Below are 15,728 nucleotides of genomic sequence, written 5' to 3'. Positions count from 1 at the left end.
TGTCTCTTCAATGATGCTCAACCGAAATGTTTGAAATCCGAAATAACAATGAAGGTTTAGAGCTATTATAGGGGAAAACAGTGTGCCAAAAATGTGGAATCAAATTCGTCTAAGGATAAGAGCTATGCGTGAGGGAGATAATCCTTAATTTTGAAATAAAAAATGTCAAAAAACCTTCAATAATACGTCTCCGAGCACTAAGCATAGGTCCAAAATTTGTGGTATTTCACCTATCATTCGGAGTGAAAAATTCTCGAAGGGTTATAAAATAAACAAACAAACAACCAACAGGATTCTTATTTCGAACCAACGAATGAAAAATGAACACTGTAACAAATATTATTAAAATATTTATCACTGGAAAAAACTTTTTACATACAATATTAACAACGGTGGAGCACAGTATAGGAAGGGTACATCATCTTTCTTTATTATCTGTGAGTATAAATGTAGAGATCAAAATTGTATTCCTATAAATATAACCTAAAACATTCAACTCCGGATGTATCAAGAAGCACATATGTCGCTTGTAATATCATGATGTCATTGATCGTGGTGTATATTATCATGTCACAAAAATCTAGGGTGTGAGAGATGGACGGGCGCACACATGACAGAGAAAGCAATCCCAATAAATATGCTTCACAGACGACATAATCAAAAATAAGTCTGTTCATTCATGACATATTTCGTTTGCATAAACAAATTGACACGAAAGCTGCATTTTCTGATCAATTGTGGACATTTCACAGGTGACACTCACTATCTTTAGCAGTGCTCTACAAACAAATTTTCGTTGAAATATCTTATGATTACAAAATAAAAAATAAATAAAATTACACAGTGTTTGTTAAAGAAAAACTAACTATATGACAGTGATCTATACAATTCCTTACATCAGCAGAATACCTGGATTTGAAATACCTGAATTTATGTGGATTTGTAGAACCTGATTTTTTTTTTAAGTTTTCGTTCTTTTCTTACGCCGTTGCACAATGAGTTAACATTTCATCTGTTGCTATTTTCACATTTTCCGAACCGATATGTATCAATCTAATTAAGGAAGTTCTCTCCCTTTCTTTTGCCGATCTCCTCTTTATAAATGATGTAGTAGTAACAGGTTGCTAGACATAGGGTGCAGTTGACTACCAGGGACACACCCAGGGGCACGGCCAATCCAATCACTACTTCGCTCTTGTGGTCCAGATTTCCCCCTCTCTCTTCAACTACAAGATATTTTTAAGTCCATTTGTAAGCCCGAAAATTTACGAGCACAAATCGAATATGACACAATATTCTATTGCATAAAACAAATTATAACCCTTTCTCTATATTTATTGCAACAAAAATTTTATTATTTCCAACATAGCATGCACTTCAGCTAATGTAACTTGTTCTATAAACAGTAAATGATATGATTTTCAAATTGATTAAAAAGGCAATACAAAGCAGAATAATACAGGTTCTTTTTGTTTTGGCGAACTTGTATTGCAAAAAGTCCTATAATTTGTGTAAGATTTACTTGTCTACCTAGTTTCAGTAACTCCGTACAACCGCAGCATTCGCCTGTCACTGGATTGCACCTGGAATCCGCCCCACAGAATTTCTCACACTTCTCGCCGTAGTGACCATAAGGGCATACTAAAAATAAAATCTAAAGAAATATAGGTGTATATTCTAAATTGTCAAACATTTCGCGTTTTGTTCTCTATCTAGAAACAATCATTCATACAGGAAATTAATATCGACAGATCGACACACTATACGGGTGTTTCTGATTTCATTGCGATTTGGGGTATACTAAATTAGAATGTAACTACTGTATATATATTGTGATAGTGTCGGTGACCTCATCTAAAGACGGAAGGAGAAACGCCAAGCGGATCATACCAATCATTGGTTAATTTCGGTGATCAGTCGTTCCTGATAGACAATTATTGACTTGCAGTTAGCCGCTGGCCGATAGTGCTGAACAGGGCTCTTCCTACAATTTGTCACCAAAAACAAGAGCCAACTTACTGCCTTAAAGAGGTTCGCACCTGGGGTTTGGAGTAATGTCAATTTTTGGGGAAGTGTATTTTTGATTTCTACATTGAGGGAGAATTAGGAAATTAAAAAGAATCAAAGTACTTAAAGTACTCGTGGGAGTTGAACATTGTGGAAATTCAGTTAGAACAGACAGCACTGGAAGGGGAGGGGAATAAATGACTGAATAGTATCATGATTTTAGATACAAATCAACTGTTGTTGTTTTTCAAAGCGTTACAACAGCAAACATGGATAATGGAAGGCCCATGGACCACAACGATCCTCGAGTAACTGAAGTCGTGTTGTTGTTTTCTAGAATTTCACCCCTTTATATTCTCATGAAAAATGTGACCACATATTATGGCCCAAACATTCAAATCAATATGGTTATCAATGCCTTGCAGTTATGAAGAAGTTTTTCCCCTGTATATATACATTCAAGTTTAATCCTAGTTATAGCTAATTCTAAGGAGATTCATTACTTGAAAAGGTAGTCCAATATGCTAAACTGTCACCTGAGTATACTACAGTCATGTAGAGGATCAATGGAATGGAAAATAATTGTATAATAACTCAAAATAAATGAAATGCAAAAAAAATTTAAAATTGTCGGGCATCGGAAATGCACAAGCTGAGTTGCGCAAGGAATGGGCATAGAGGGAACCGGCAGAAAAGTTTTCAAGAATTATCAAGCAGGGAGCAAAATTTTGCGTACATTAATTTCAGCCAACTTAAATCCTTTGTGACCTTGACCTTTAACCCTTGACCAAAGTCAATAGGCTTCTTTGTCTCATCAAGGGCGATAATCCATCTAAGTTTAATTGAGATCCTATAATTTGTTAAAACATTATAGTGCCGAAAACAAAATTTTCTCCAAATTTCAGTCTATTTATAGCCAGTGACCTTGACCTTTGACCTAGTGACCCCAGAATCGATAGGCTTCCTCATCTTACTGAGGGTGACAATCCATCTAAGTTTGAATGAGATCATATAATTTGCTCAAGAGCTATGGTGCGGAAATGAAATGTTGATGCGTGCCCGCCTGCTCGCCCAAAGGCACTTCATCAGATCATAAGCCGAGTTCGACTTCATCGCAACTCCGCTAAAAATGAAACACTAGTCAAATAATGTTATTTATTGCCAAGGTATTTGGGATATTATACTGTGGCTCAAACAGGGGGTGAATGAACCTGACAGTATGGAAAGCATATAGTGGAATCAGACTTGTGATGCTGGAAATCTATAGTGATTAATAAACTATACATGTACAAGATCCATAACTATTTTTTTTTTCAGTTTGTGAGGGAGAATCCTCATGTCTCTTTCATCAGTAGACAAATAAACAATGTGTTTTGACCAGAGCAATTTCCAATCCTTTTTGCAGCATAAATTCAACATTGTGGCAACTGGGTTAAACTTTGATAGTGAAGTAATACACGGCAGCACCTTATCCCATGCTCTTAAAATTTCTGTTTGACACACACTCATGACATCCACTCAAACATTAGAGAGTGCAGCAAAATCCCATTGTAATAGGGGATTCAAAATGGATAACTGGTACAAAATATGGTACATACTATTCAAAAAGGATAATGAATTTGACATATTGATGCCTTGGAAAAGGAAATTCTGACATCGGGGCTCTAAGCGTTTTCAAACATTGTCATTTGATAAAAGTGTTCTACATTTTTAAAAATAGAGATTAATATGTCTTTACATACATAGGTGAGAAAGTTTCCATTATTCCTAGTCGAGACATACCATGTATGCGCAAAAAATTCATAAACAAATATCACACTACTCACGTAGAAAATGTGGACCTTACCGTCATCAAGCGCAGCGAAACACGCCATTTCGAGATTATAGTCGACGAAAGCTCGGTAACAGTAATGAATAAGGTACACTCATTTTGTATCTATTTTGTGACTTTCTTTATTAAAAGGAACAGTTCTCTAATGTGTAACGTGCAATTACTACGTAATTCAATAACTTGAAGCATGAAGCAGTTTCACTTTGCCACCGGATATAAGAAATTTTATTTCGTATTCCGATCCCAATCGAAAGTTGTTGACTGGGAATGACATGTTTTAATTCAATCTACATGTAACATCAAGCATCTTTTATATCACATTAAAAAAAATCCCAAATATATACACATACACAATGTTGTAGAGTTATTTCTTGTAAATTTTCTGAGGTTTCGCACCATATTCGATATTTCGCGCCACGGTGTCAATAGGGCTTGTGTGCAGTTGTCGTTCGTTTCCCTATCAATGTTTATAGGTGACGCTGCGCTACAAACGACAATTTTCAACCTTATCTTTTATTTTTCTATGTCTATCAGTATCAATTTGATCGAAATCTTGTATTCAAATTGATTTGAATACAATATCATTGCATTTATTTACATGTCAATTATCAAAATTAGATTAATTCAGAAAAGTTACATGGATTATTTAATGGCGGATGTTTATAAAAGTTTATGTTGATTTACCTAGGAGTAAATCAGCTGACACAGAACCCCCACTGACGACCACTATACAAATCAATACAAATTACTGCGCAGAAAAGTGCGTGATGACCCAGGGAGATTGAACATAGTTCAACTCCCAAAAACTGGGGTCGCACCGCTTGTTATTGAGCTATAGTGTTCTAAACATGATCTTTTTGCACTTAAAATTTATTCAATTAAACTCGATATCTCTGTCGGTGTCAACACAACATAAGCAACAAAAATCAATCATTACATAAAATAGATACATATTCATGTCTTCTAACACTACAGATAAAAAAATTAATTAATACCAGCTAGCAAATGGAAATAAATAATGACCTGTTTGCACTTGATATACGAAAAACTTCATGATATCAAAATTGATAGTTTAAAAGGGCATATTAGGAGTAATGTCAATTTCTATAATTTTATACAATTTTCAAAGTCTAGTCTTACAATTTAAAATGTAACTTTAAAAAAGTGGGGGTTGGAGATCAAATTTGTGAATTATTGGCAAAAATATTGAATTTTTATACAAAATTTCGAGTAAATTAAATAAAACTTTTTTTAAGAATCGGTGTTCTGTTTGAAAAATATATCAACCAAGTTAATGAATTACAAAATTTGAAAAGGTTCCAAGTCTCAACTACCTGTATCATAAATCATAAAAACTGAAATACATGCATAATATAAAAATAGACGATACATTGGATGAAACAGAAACTGTAATATCTTACAGAATTAGAACTTTTCATCAATGAATCCTTCCGCCACAAAATATAGTCCCTGGCAAACCCTTTCAAAATTTGAATTGACACAAAATGTTCAACTGGATAGGGTTCAGTAATAAATGTGTAATATGTGTGCACCAATGGGATTAATATTGAACCAGAATATACTACGTGCGCAGTTGTACTGAAAAGCTCAGGAGCTAACTTCCTAAAGTTGTGACAACAATTTACAATATAGAAAAAAAGTTTAAAACCCTAGTAACCCAAAGATCTGATTCATTTTGAAATCTATATTAACAGGTTTATATCTCAGATACAATCAAGTACATATCTCTAAAGTAAAGTCCTGAATCTGAGGTGGGGTGATCGAATGTATTTCGTGTCCTCCATAATTTCAAGCGATATACATGTATCTCAATGCTTCAAGAGAAATGATTGATTTTCCCGACATGCAATACCTATTATGACTATCATTTTCCGCTGGAACATTACAGAAATGACCTGGGATTTTCTTAATAATAACACACATATTGCATTCCATATCATATAATGGAATGTCACAATATTTTGCGCGAACGCTTAAGATCGTGCTGATGCAAACGCAAATTACTATCTCACATTGCTTTTCCTCCACCGCAGACCAATATTGCCCTTAAATTCTAAAATTGATATCACACATTCTATACATTCAGTATAGCTACATATAGGATAAAGGAGAAATGTTTCTGCAAGAAGCAAGTATTGATAAAGAATATCCCAGAGCTCGGTACTTATTTCTCCAAAAATCACCTCTAGGCTTCCCTTTCTCAATCAATTATCCTTGATCCCGAACATAAATGTAGTTAAAATCTCTTATTGATCAGACAGAATTTACGAACACTTTTACATAATTTTCTCACAACATTTTAAGGTCAACATGCCAATGATATTTTTAAGGGTTTCATAGTATCACTTTTGACTTTAGTTCTGGATAACTGTTGTTGTTTTTATCATCATTATCATTATTATGTATTCATTCATTTTCGCTTATTAATACAATGCCAAGGAAAGGGGTTCAAACGGAAGTCGAACCAGGTGATGACACCCTCACCATCAAACATATTGACCGCTTATGTAATTTTTAAAGAACTCGCTTTTCTTAACCCCTCTTTTAGTATCGGTTCAGCAGTTACAGTGTTCGCTTCATGACCGGAAAATTTAAGCCCAACTAGGAGCTCGACAGCGTCAAACTTAATGTGTAAAAACAAGTAGTTCTTCACCAAACGCTCCGCATTTAGAAGTTAGATTCGCGGGTCTTTCGGATCAACTTCAAAAAGCGTGTCCGTTGGCAGGATTAAAACTCACTGCTACGGCTCTGAGGATCATACATAGGTCTAAATTTGTAACATTTCAGCGACATCTGGTGATGTCTCGTTTTAAATGAAAAATATAGAATGGACAAAAAACAAATAATCGAATAAAACAAACGAAAGCATTCATTATCATCCACAGGGCACCATTAGTTTCCTGTAGGAATACGATGTATCGAAATAAAATGAACATCTTACCGTTGTTACAGGCCTGGCCTGTGTACCCAGGCTCACATCCGCTGACGCAGTATCCGGTCACGTGATGACATCCGACACCATCTCTGCAGCGACCACATCTATATTTACATCCCGCTCCGTATGATCCTCTTGGACAACCTGTGTTAGAGAAATTGAATCTCTTCTCCATAAATACGATAGATACTATTCAGTATAACCTTCATAGAATTGAATAAACCTCTACTTCAATAAAATGATAAATAACCTGTGTCTAGTAAAGTCAACCTCTCGTTCAGTGTGTGGGTGTGCGAGTTTTTTATAGCGGGATTCCAATTTTAGCATTTTCTAAAGTGAAGCAAGAGCGTTAATCTATGGCTGTGCTAAACTTAGAAAATATAAATATCTATTCATCCATTGTCAATATATATGGAACAATCACTTTTAAATGAATAAAAGAAATAACTCATCAGTTCCAACTTCGCCACATTTCAAATACTTTAAAATACGTATACATGGTTATACGAGAGAGAGAGAGAGAGAGAGAGAGAGAGAGAGAGAGAGAGAGAGAGAGTATTAAATACTGCATTTGATTACAGATTTGGGAGTTTTACTCTCTACAATTCTACAATACAAAAGTGGGATATTCGGAAATCAACTTTTCGAGAGCGTTTTAAATCTCGATCAATACCGGGTATGTTCTCTATTCACACTGATAGCAGCTTATACGTGCCGTGTCATTGAGTTAAGAAGTATGTTGATGGTGAGCTTATTCAAAATCATGTAAGAATAGAGACGGATTGCAATAGTGTCTGACTTGCTTGTGTTCAAAATATCCCATAGGCCTAGGTGTTTCTTTTGAAAAAATAGCATGGCAAAACATCAACAAGTAGTCACATACGACCTTGTGTTGTCAAATTATTTTAGCAGAACCAATGGAGCAACTACATCATCTCGGTAACTGACTGCAATCAAATATCCACGGATAACTTGGAAATTTCTCTGTCTTCCATGAGCAACATCACCCCGCATCATGATATCCCCATCTCCAAAATGGTCACCTTCAATTATGTCGCAACAACCAGCAAAGCGTTGTGCGCGAATTTCATTGTGAATTATCCGATCACATGTGATTCCGCCTCTGAAATTGCTGTAGTTTTTTCCATATCCTTTTAAGTGAAATTACACAGGGGCATCAGGCGTATTTGGTGGTCTTGTCTTGGAGATGTTACACAAAGATGTCTACTTCATGTTCTCTCATCAGTGTTCTCAGACAGTCGACAGAGATTGTAAACGATGAATAGTCGTCTGGTGCAACCAAAGAACAATTGCAACTTGTCATGGCTTGTTCCTCCATGAAAGGTGAAGATAACAAACAGTGATCTATGAGCAATAACAAACAGAGAGTTGGGCAAACACTGACCCCTGGACACACCAGAGGTGTAAGCACTGGGAAGAGTAAGCATCTCCTGTCGACCGGTCACACCCATAAAACGTAAAAACATGCCTCTATTCTTCATTGGATAGACTTGACAATGGTTCTATTTATATTTACGACATTATGATGACATGGATTGAATACCCAGTATCTACTTCTATGAAACAATTTATACAACCTACATGTAGGTCATGTTTAAGAATTCACTATATATACTTCAATGACATGATGTATGTAACCTGAATTTTGTGTATGAACAAGTGAAGATAACAAACAGAGATCAATTTCATAATTTCTTTAAAAATATGAAAGTAAGAGTTAAGCAAACATGGACCCCTGGAAATACCAGAGGTGGGATCAGGTGCCTAGGATGAGTAAGCATCCCCAATGACCGGTCACACCTGTCGTGAGTGAAGAATGGCCTAATGATTGGTATGAAACACTTCAAACAGCATTCGATTCAGTAATAGTTTGTATATACAAATTAGATCATAAAATTTGCAAATTGTTGACTATAAACGAGACTGTTGAAACCCCTGACATGTCAACTTATTTGTCAGAAGCCTGTCTTGATGAAATACAAATCATTTGCAGAACATGCTCTTCCGCATCGAATCAGTTGAGAATCAGTTGGGAGACAAAAAACACCATATGCAGGTGATAACGAAATATTGCTACATGAATATGGGAAGTTGACGATGGGGAATCTGAATCTTTCTCGTTTGCCACAAAGTATGGTTGTTATTTTGCCGTTGAAATCGACATTCAATAAAATATTCAAATATGAAGCAGATATGGAAGGATCTGTGGTGTCTTTTATTTCGAGTCCACAGGGATATATCGAATCGACATATAACGATACTAAAGAATTCTCGCCACGAGAGATGGCAAGCATTCCATCATCATCGAAAGCACGTTTTTTCTTCCCTAGATCATCGAGCGGTCTAGCGGGTTGGTAACACACTGCTAGGAGATTTGGTTCGGCAGGTCGTGAATTCAACCCTGGAGTAGCGGCGGGAGTGGATATCCATATGCAAGATGAAGATAACGAACAGTGATCGATCTCATAACTCCTATAAGCAATACAAATAAATAGTTGGGCAAACACGGACCCCTGGACACACCAGAGGTCGGATCAGGTGCCTAGGAGGAGTAAGCATCCCCTGTTGACCGGTCACACCCGCCGTGATCCCTACCTCCTGATCAGGTAAACGGAGTATAATGTAATGTAATGAATTTTTCTGTGTGATATATATAAACTTGTTAAATCCTTTTTCTACAATAAACTGCATAACTGTTTCTTTATTTAATTCAGGTTTTTTTAGTTGCTTGCTTTTTAATTAGGACAGTAAACGAGTGAGACCACATCATAAGAATGATCTCTTGATCGAAATACAATGGCAGCAGCTTCTGAGGAAGCATTAAGTATCACAAATATCCACAATAAATTCCCATTATTGACGTTAAGAGAGTTTAAGACAAAACTTTTCACAATATTGGTGTTCTTAGCATCAACAACGCCAGTCCAGTCACCTACAGATATAACGACCTTCATTATTGAAGAGGGTGTCCTAACAAAGACAGTAAGAATCCGATCCCCCACACTATCGAGCTCCAACAAAATCTGAAGAACCCTCGTTAAAGACGCTTTATATGCAAGAACCTTATCATGGTAAATGAGAAAGGAACAACAGAAATTAACCCGGTTTTATGTGTTATGTGTAAATCTCTTAGAAACAAAGATCTGCTTCCTTTCTAAAGGAATGAACTTTTGATCCATGTTATGAGAGGTCAACGATCAAAACATTAAAAAGGATACCCGAGCTTTTTATGCAGTTTCTTCCACAATTCACTCAACGATTACGAAAACTACTGACTACACAAACCAAAGAGTTTCGGGGAACTAGCCCAGAGTAAATCGTAGAGTCTAGAGTCTTCCATTGACGCCGTGGAAATAGAAAACAACCCTGACACAGCATGAGAACAGGTTCAGGACAATTTATGTAAGGAATGCAGATCCGCCTAGCAGTTCCTACAAACCCGGATGACATAGTTATCAGACAGACAATGGATCGACAGTAGTTGTTATGGACACTGAGACAAACATGACAAATGCCCAGAGACGAACGTTTTCATAAAAACCTTGAATCTGACCCAATTGAAAACCTCTCTGTCGAAATCACCAATGTACTATATAGAAGATGTACGAAAATAATTATAAATGTTATAATATATTCAAAGCATTTTTTCCAAGTAACTATCGACATGGATAATTTTATCTGCTGCCCAAAATACACAAAGAAGGTATGTCAGATTGTCCTATAGTAAATGTCACAGGACATCCCACGGGGAGAATCTCAGCATCCATTGATTTACATCTACGTCGACACGCCCATCCTATCTGAAGGACACCACGGTATCAAGTAACTCACATGAATTAAATCAGCATTGTATTATAGCAGGGTGATTGATCATTTCATTTTATTTGTTGTATTATCTATTCATTCATATGCATAACAATATCCCTGTCCTATATCTTCTATTATTCTCGACGTTTATGGACGGTGAAGATGTAAATGATTTTTATAGCCAAATTACCTTCCAATATTTTGTTCTAATCATTCGTTTTTAATTCCAAGTCATTTCCACATCTCTGTGCTTGATCATTATAATTGATTGAATGAATTCGTACCAATGTTGCAGTTTTCTGTGTACCAGCCGTCCTCACAACCTTTGTCGCATTTCCCAGTCACGTGATTACAGCCATCTTTACAATGACCTTTACACACTTGCCCACAGTCTTTACCAAAAGTACCCAGGGAACATGCTGAAATAGCCATTTGAATATAAAAGTTATGAAATTCAATTACAAGATGCAATAAAACAGATTTTAATATATGTTGTAATTGAATATGCATGTAGTATAATTACAACATTAAATGCAGATTATGAACAATATATTGTATTCATAATATTGACGAACGAACAAATTGCATCGTGATGATTTATCAACATTACTGAGGTAATCAAGATTACAATAGCACATAGAGTAAGAAATGGAACAACTTTTTATACAGACAGAATCGTGACCTCTACTTAGTACATCATACGTACGCTGGTCGCAGTAATTTCCTGTCCACCCGTCCGTACAGTTGGAACACGTTCCTTGTGTGACGTCACACACGTTTCCCCTGCAGTTAGATGGACATTCCAACACACAACCATCGCCGTACCATCCACTGCTGCACGCTTCAAAAAAAAAAAAAAACAATGATTGGTCGATTTAAACACAAGTACACCCCTTACTTTACAAAAAATAATAATTTAGCGTACATAGAACCTAATTTCATGTGTATGGAATATGTATAATGCGGTATATTTTTTTTTTTTTGTAACCTTTATTTGTTGAGCGTATAAAACAAACAAGAAACTGAAAGCGATACGTATGTAATATGTCATATCTTTTTTAATATTTTACTGTATATATTTTTAAAAAATATTTGTCTCAAGGAACTGGGATTTAAAAGACGTAGTTACAGAAAGCGACTACTGTATGCAAAACTCGTCAGTGGAATGTCATAGATCACCAAGAGGAGGGATAATTCATCTATAATTAGTTATTTCCCGTGAATTGCTACAATGCGATCATTATTCCAAAATCAATGACCAATCGCTAGCGGCCAGACTTTAAGCGTCCACGTTAGGATGGCAAGTAATTACTATGATCTCCGTTCTCGATTACTTTGTATTTGCCTTTGGCACATTTATTAGCTATGTTTGCATACAGAACGAAAATTTGCATATAATGAATCATCATTGGTAGAAGTACTCGAGTCTTAGTTGATAATTAAGTTGTTACCGGTTTTGAATTTGGTATGCGCAAGAGATAGAGACCGAAAAGCCAACGATATGAGTTGTTTAAAAAAAATCCGCTAAATCGAGAATCACGTTGTTTACGTTGGTAACAGTTCGCCCAGTGGCATAAATTAACCTAACCGCTGGCGGAAATAAAAATAATACTAAAAACGGAAATAAAAACCCATGAAACATAAATAAACAAAACCAGCTGTTGTTTAATTAAATACTCCTTTTTTTCTTTTTTTCTTTTTTGCTTTCTATCACTTATTCAGACACAGTACAACGGTAAAGTCACTGTGCATTTATACATGTAATAACGCCTGCACTATAATTCGATTTTGAAAATGAGTAATATCCCATAACAGGTGCATAGCTCCCTATACGCAAATACACAATTGAGTACGCATCATGAGAGAGAGAGAGAGAGAGAGAGAGAGAGAGAGAGAGAGAGAGAGAGAGAGAGAGAGAGAGATCTTTTGTCATTAAAGCATTTGTGCCTCAAAAATAACTGCATTATATAGTCCATAGTCCCGGTTTATAATATAATCAGCGTCATAATGTCCATGATTCAATCAAATTTAAACTCCTTTTAAATTTCAAATTATCATCATAACACTTTCTGGACGTCTTATATGTACAGTAAAACGAAGGTAAAATAAGTCTAAGTACACACGGTGGGTTGGCATTATAAAACACTTTATAAAATAATTTTGTGAATACTTTTGGGTTTGAAAATTGACAAGATTTAAACCTTGTTTCTAAGCACAAAAGTAGGTGATTTCGTTGGTAAAACCCAGAAGCTTCCGGGGGTTTCGCCCCTGAGCCCCCACTAGGGCTTTGCACTGGACCCACTGGGGGCCTCAGGGCTGCCCCATACCCCTTGCCATACTTTGCGTACACTTCATTTTCCTTCTGGCTACGCACCTGCATAGCAATGCATGATGTATTATCACAGTAAAAGAGACGGTAAATATTTTCTCGGAAGTGATGTTATGAAAACTGATTAGTGAAAGTTGACAAACTACTGATTGGAATCACGAACGCAGAGATTTTGTAAATTCATTCAGGGAGTCGAGGAACTCTTTTATTTACGTAAGACTTGAGCTAACGATATGGAATACTCCCACGGACAAGTTATCGACAGCTTGTTATAAATCTATGCAATTATTAGTGAACTTTTTGCACTTAGAATGATATGAAATTTTATACTGTCCAAGAGAACTTAAGTTCTTTTTCTTATTTTTGCGTAATTTAACTAATCAGACACTAAACATTGAAATGCATTCTACCACTATGTGGGTCAGTGTTGAAAATAGTTAAAGTTTTAACCTTTGCATTTATCTAGGCTTAATATTCATTAGTGCATCCTTAGCATAATTATTGTAAACCAACATTCAAATAACGATACAAATATGTTTCAGTTACTAGCAATCGCAGTATGTTTAGAAAGTTCGATTTCAATTTGAAAAATGTAACTGTATGTTTAAAAAGTTCGATTTCAATTTGAAAAATGTAACTGTATCTTTGGAAAGTTTTGTTTCAATTTTTTTTTTTTTTTTTTTTTTTTTTTTTTTTTTTTTTTTTTAATCTTTCTGGTCTGTATTTAAACAAGAATCGACAAATAGTAAGCAATGTAAAAAATAGATACATAAAATATTTTTTAAAAAATAAAAAATTGTGCAGTTTTGGTCTATGAAAATAATATATACAATGTAATTCCTTCCAAAACCTGTGTGTAATGCAGTATACATTTGAGAAAGTTGTGAAATTGAGAAGTGTCGTTAAAAAGATGTCAGAGATAAAATTTTGTTACACATCCTACGATTTGTACGACTTAACCATTTTGTACATGAAACTCGAGTTATTATTTTTTTGTAGTTGATTACGGTTTATTTATGTGCGTGAATGTTTTAACTTAGTTGTAAATTTATAGAGAACCATACAGCATTAGCTGGGTTTTTGTAAGACATTTTCCCCATGTATTCATCTTTTATATTTATTCAATTTTTATTAGTAATTCTTTTGTGCATTGTTGTACATTTAAAACAATAGCATAAAAATCTATGAATATCTAAAACTAATGTTCAGCAAAGTCAGAATATTTTGATTTACACTGTACTGTACCTACTGAATATTCAAAATTCACTTATCTTGGCTCGCTGTTGCATATATATTTCCCATTTATAGTTAACAATAATTTGATATTATAACAGTATTTTGTGTTCGGTATATAGAGTATATGCAATGCAAACACATTCAAGAAAGGCGACGCACAATCGTTAACGATGAAAAATATCATACTCACCAAAAGTGCACTTCACACATAGCATCAAATCAATAATAACGAAAACACAAATTGACACATCCATGATTTCCGAATCACATATTGAAAATACGAAGTATATTGTCGACAATGGTCGTAGATTATTATATCTAGCTATTTTTGTAACATGGACGTGCACTAACAACCGCGAAATGAAAATATTGCAGAACTCAACGTAGATTCTCGAAAAATCAATATTGTTTTCAGCATCTTTTTTTTTCTCGAAGATCGATCGATTTACATGGCCCTGACCCAGATAAACATTACGCTGTTAGAAAGGATATGCTGTGTTATGTTTGGAATCTTATAATTATTCCAATTAACGAAACTATAATTTTGAAAAGTAATATGAAGTCATAAGGCATATTGCGTCATTACAGAGTTATTGCCCAGATGTAAAGTGGAAGGTAAGGAGAGAAAATTGATGAGTAAACAGACAGACAGACGGACAGATAGACAGACGGACGAACAGACGGACGAACAGACATTGTGATTATATAAATCATCTAAACCATGTTTACAGGTGTCACTACCATCACACTATCTTTTGTTTGTTATATGTGTGTTCAAAAGTAATGGAGAATACTTTTAAAATAACATAATGAACTTTTTTTCACTACATGATCCATATAGCCGTATCCTGGGTACTCTTAATTAACACAGGGACCATGCAGACATTTAAATTTTGCAGATGCGTCCAGCTTGCAATAAGTACATGCAGTTTGAATTCTGGAGTTTCAGATTAAATGTTTGGTGTACAACTTTACAGAAATCTAGAGAAATGCCGGGGTATTGCACATTCACTAGATGACCTACATGTATAGAACCCGTTTTATCTAGTATAATAATCCCTGGCCAAGGGGACACGTACGGTATACGATTCTCTCCTCATTACTACTAAGTGCCAATTTTGATTAATTATAATGTTAAGGAGTAGAGAAGAAGGTGCTAAAAATAAGACATTTTCACGTTATATGCCCCAGCGGCAATATATATTCCCTTACCCAGGGACCATAAATTTCACTTTCATTGAGACTTCTCTTTTCATCGGTATTATGTTCCCTGCTTGTTGAATTCCCCAGGGTCAAGTAGCTGCAGAATTGTACAGCTCTTTGAGAAAAATATTGGGACATATTTCTGATCCGCCCCAATATTTTCTCAGAGAACCACAGTTCAGCAGCTATGAGTCACTTGCAAATGTTAAGAACACAAGTTCGCTATGTGAGCATTACACGTCTCATCCTGCCACCCATTTTCACAAGTCAAGGGTTATTGTTTCGTTACTTCGCACTCAATAGCCCTTAACTTGTGAAGATGCCTGCCACCAGAACCC

General features: G+C 35.4%; 1 protein-coding gene across 1 annotated transcript; it reads right to left on the bottom strand.

The window, feature by feature from the left end:
* Positions 1-335: 335 nt before the first annotated feature.
* On the bottom strand, positions 336-14,568 carry LOC125657156 (scavenger receptor class F member 2-like). The gene is made up of 6 exons (XM_048887809.2): positions 14,378-14,568; positions 11,329-11,463; positions 10,907-11,041; positions 6,801-6,938; positions 1,531-1,641; positions 336-1,226 (listed from the first exon to the last, which is right to left on the bottom strand). The coding sequence occupies exons 1-6, from the start codon at positions 14,439-14,441 to the stop codon at positions 1,054-1,056; spliced, it is 756 nt and encodes a 251-aa protein (XP_048743766.2). The 5' UTR covers positions 14,442-14,568; the 3' UTR covers positions 336-1,053.
* Between the last annotated feature and the right edge of the window lie 1,160 nt (positions 14,569-15,728).

This window comes from Ostrea edulis, chromosome 7 (assembly GCF_947568905.1).
Source record: "Ostrea edulis chromosome 7, xbOstEdul1.1, whole genome shotgun sequence".
NCBI classification, from domain to species: domain Eukaryota; kingdom Metazoa; phylum Mollusca; class Bivalvia; order Ostreida; family Ostreidae; genus Ostrea; species Ostrea edulis.
The sequence above is the reverse complement of the archived record's forward strand: the minus strand, read 5'-3'. Positions and strand labels throughout refer to the sequence as shown.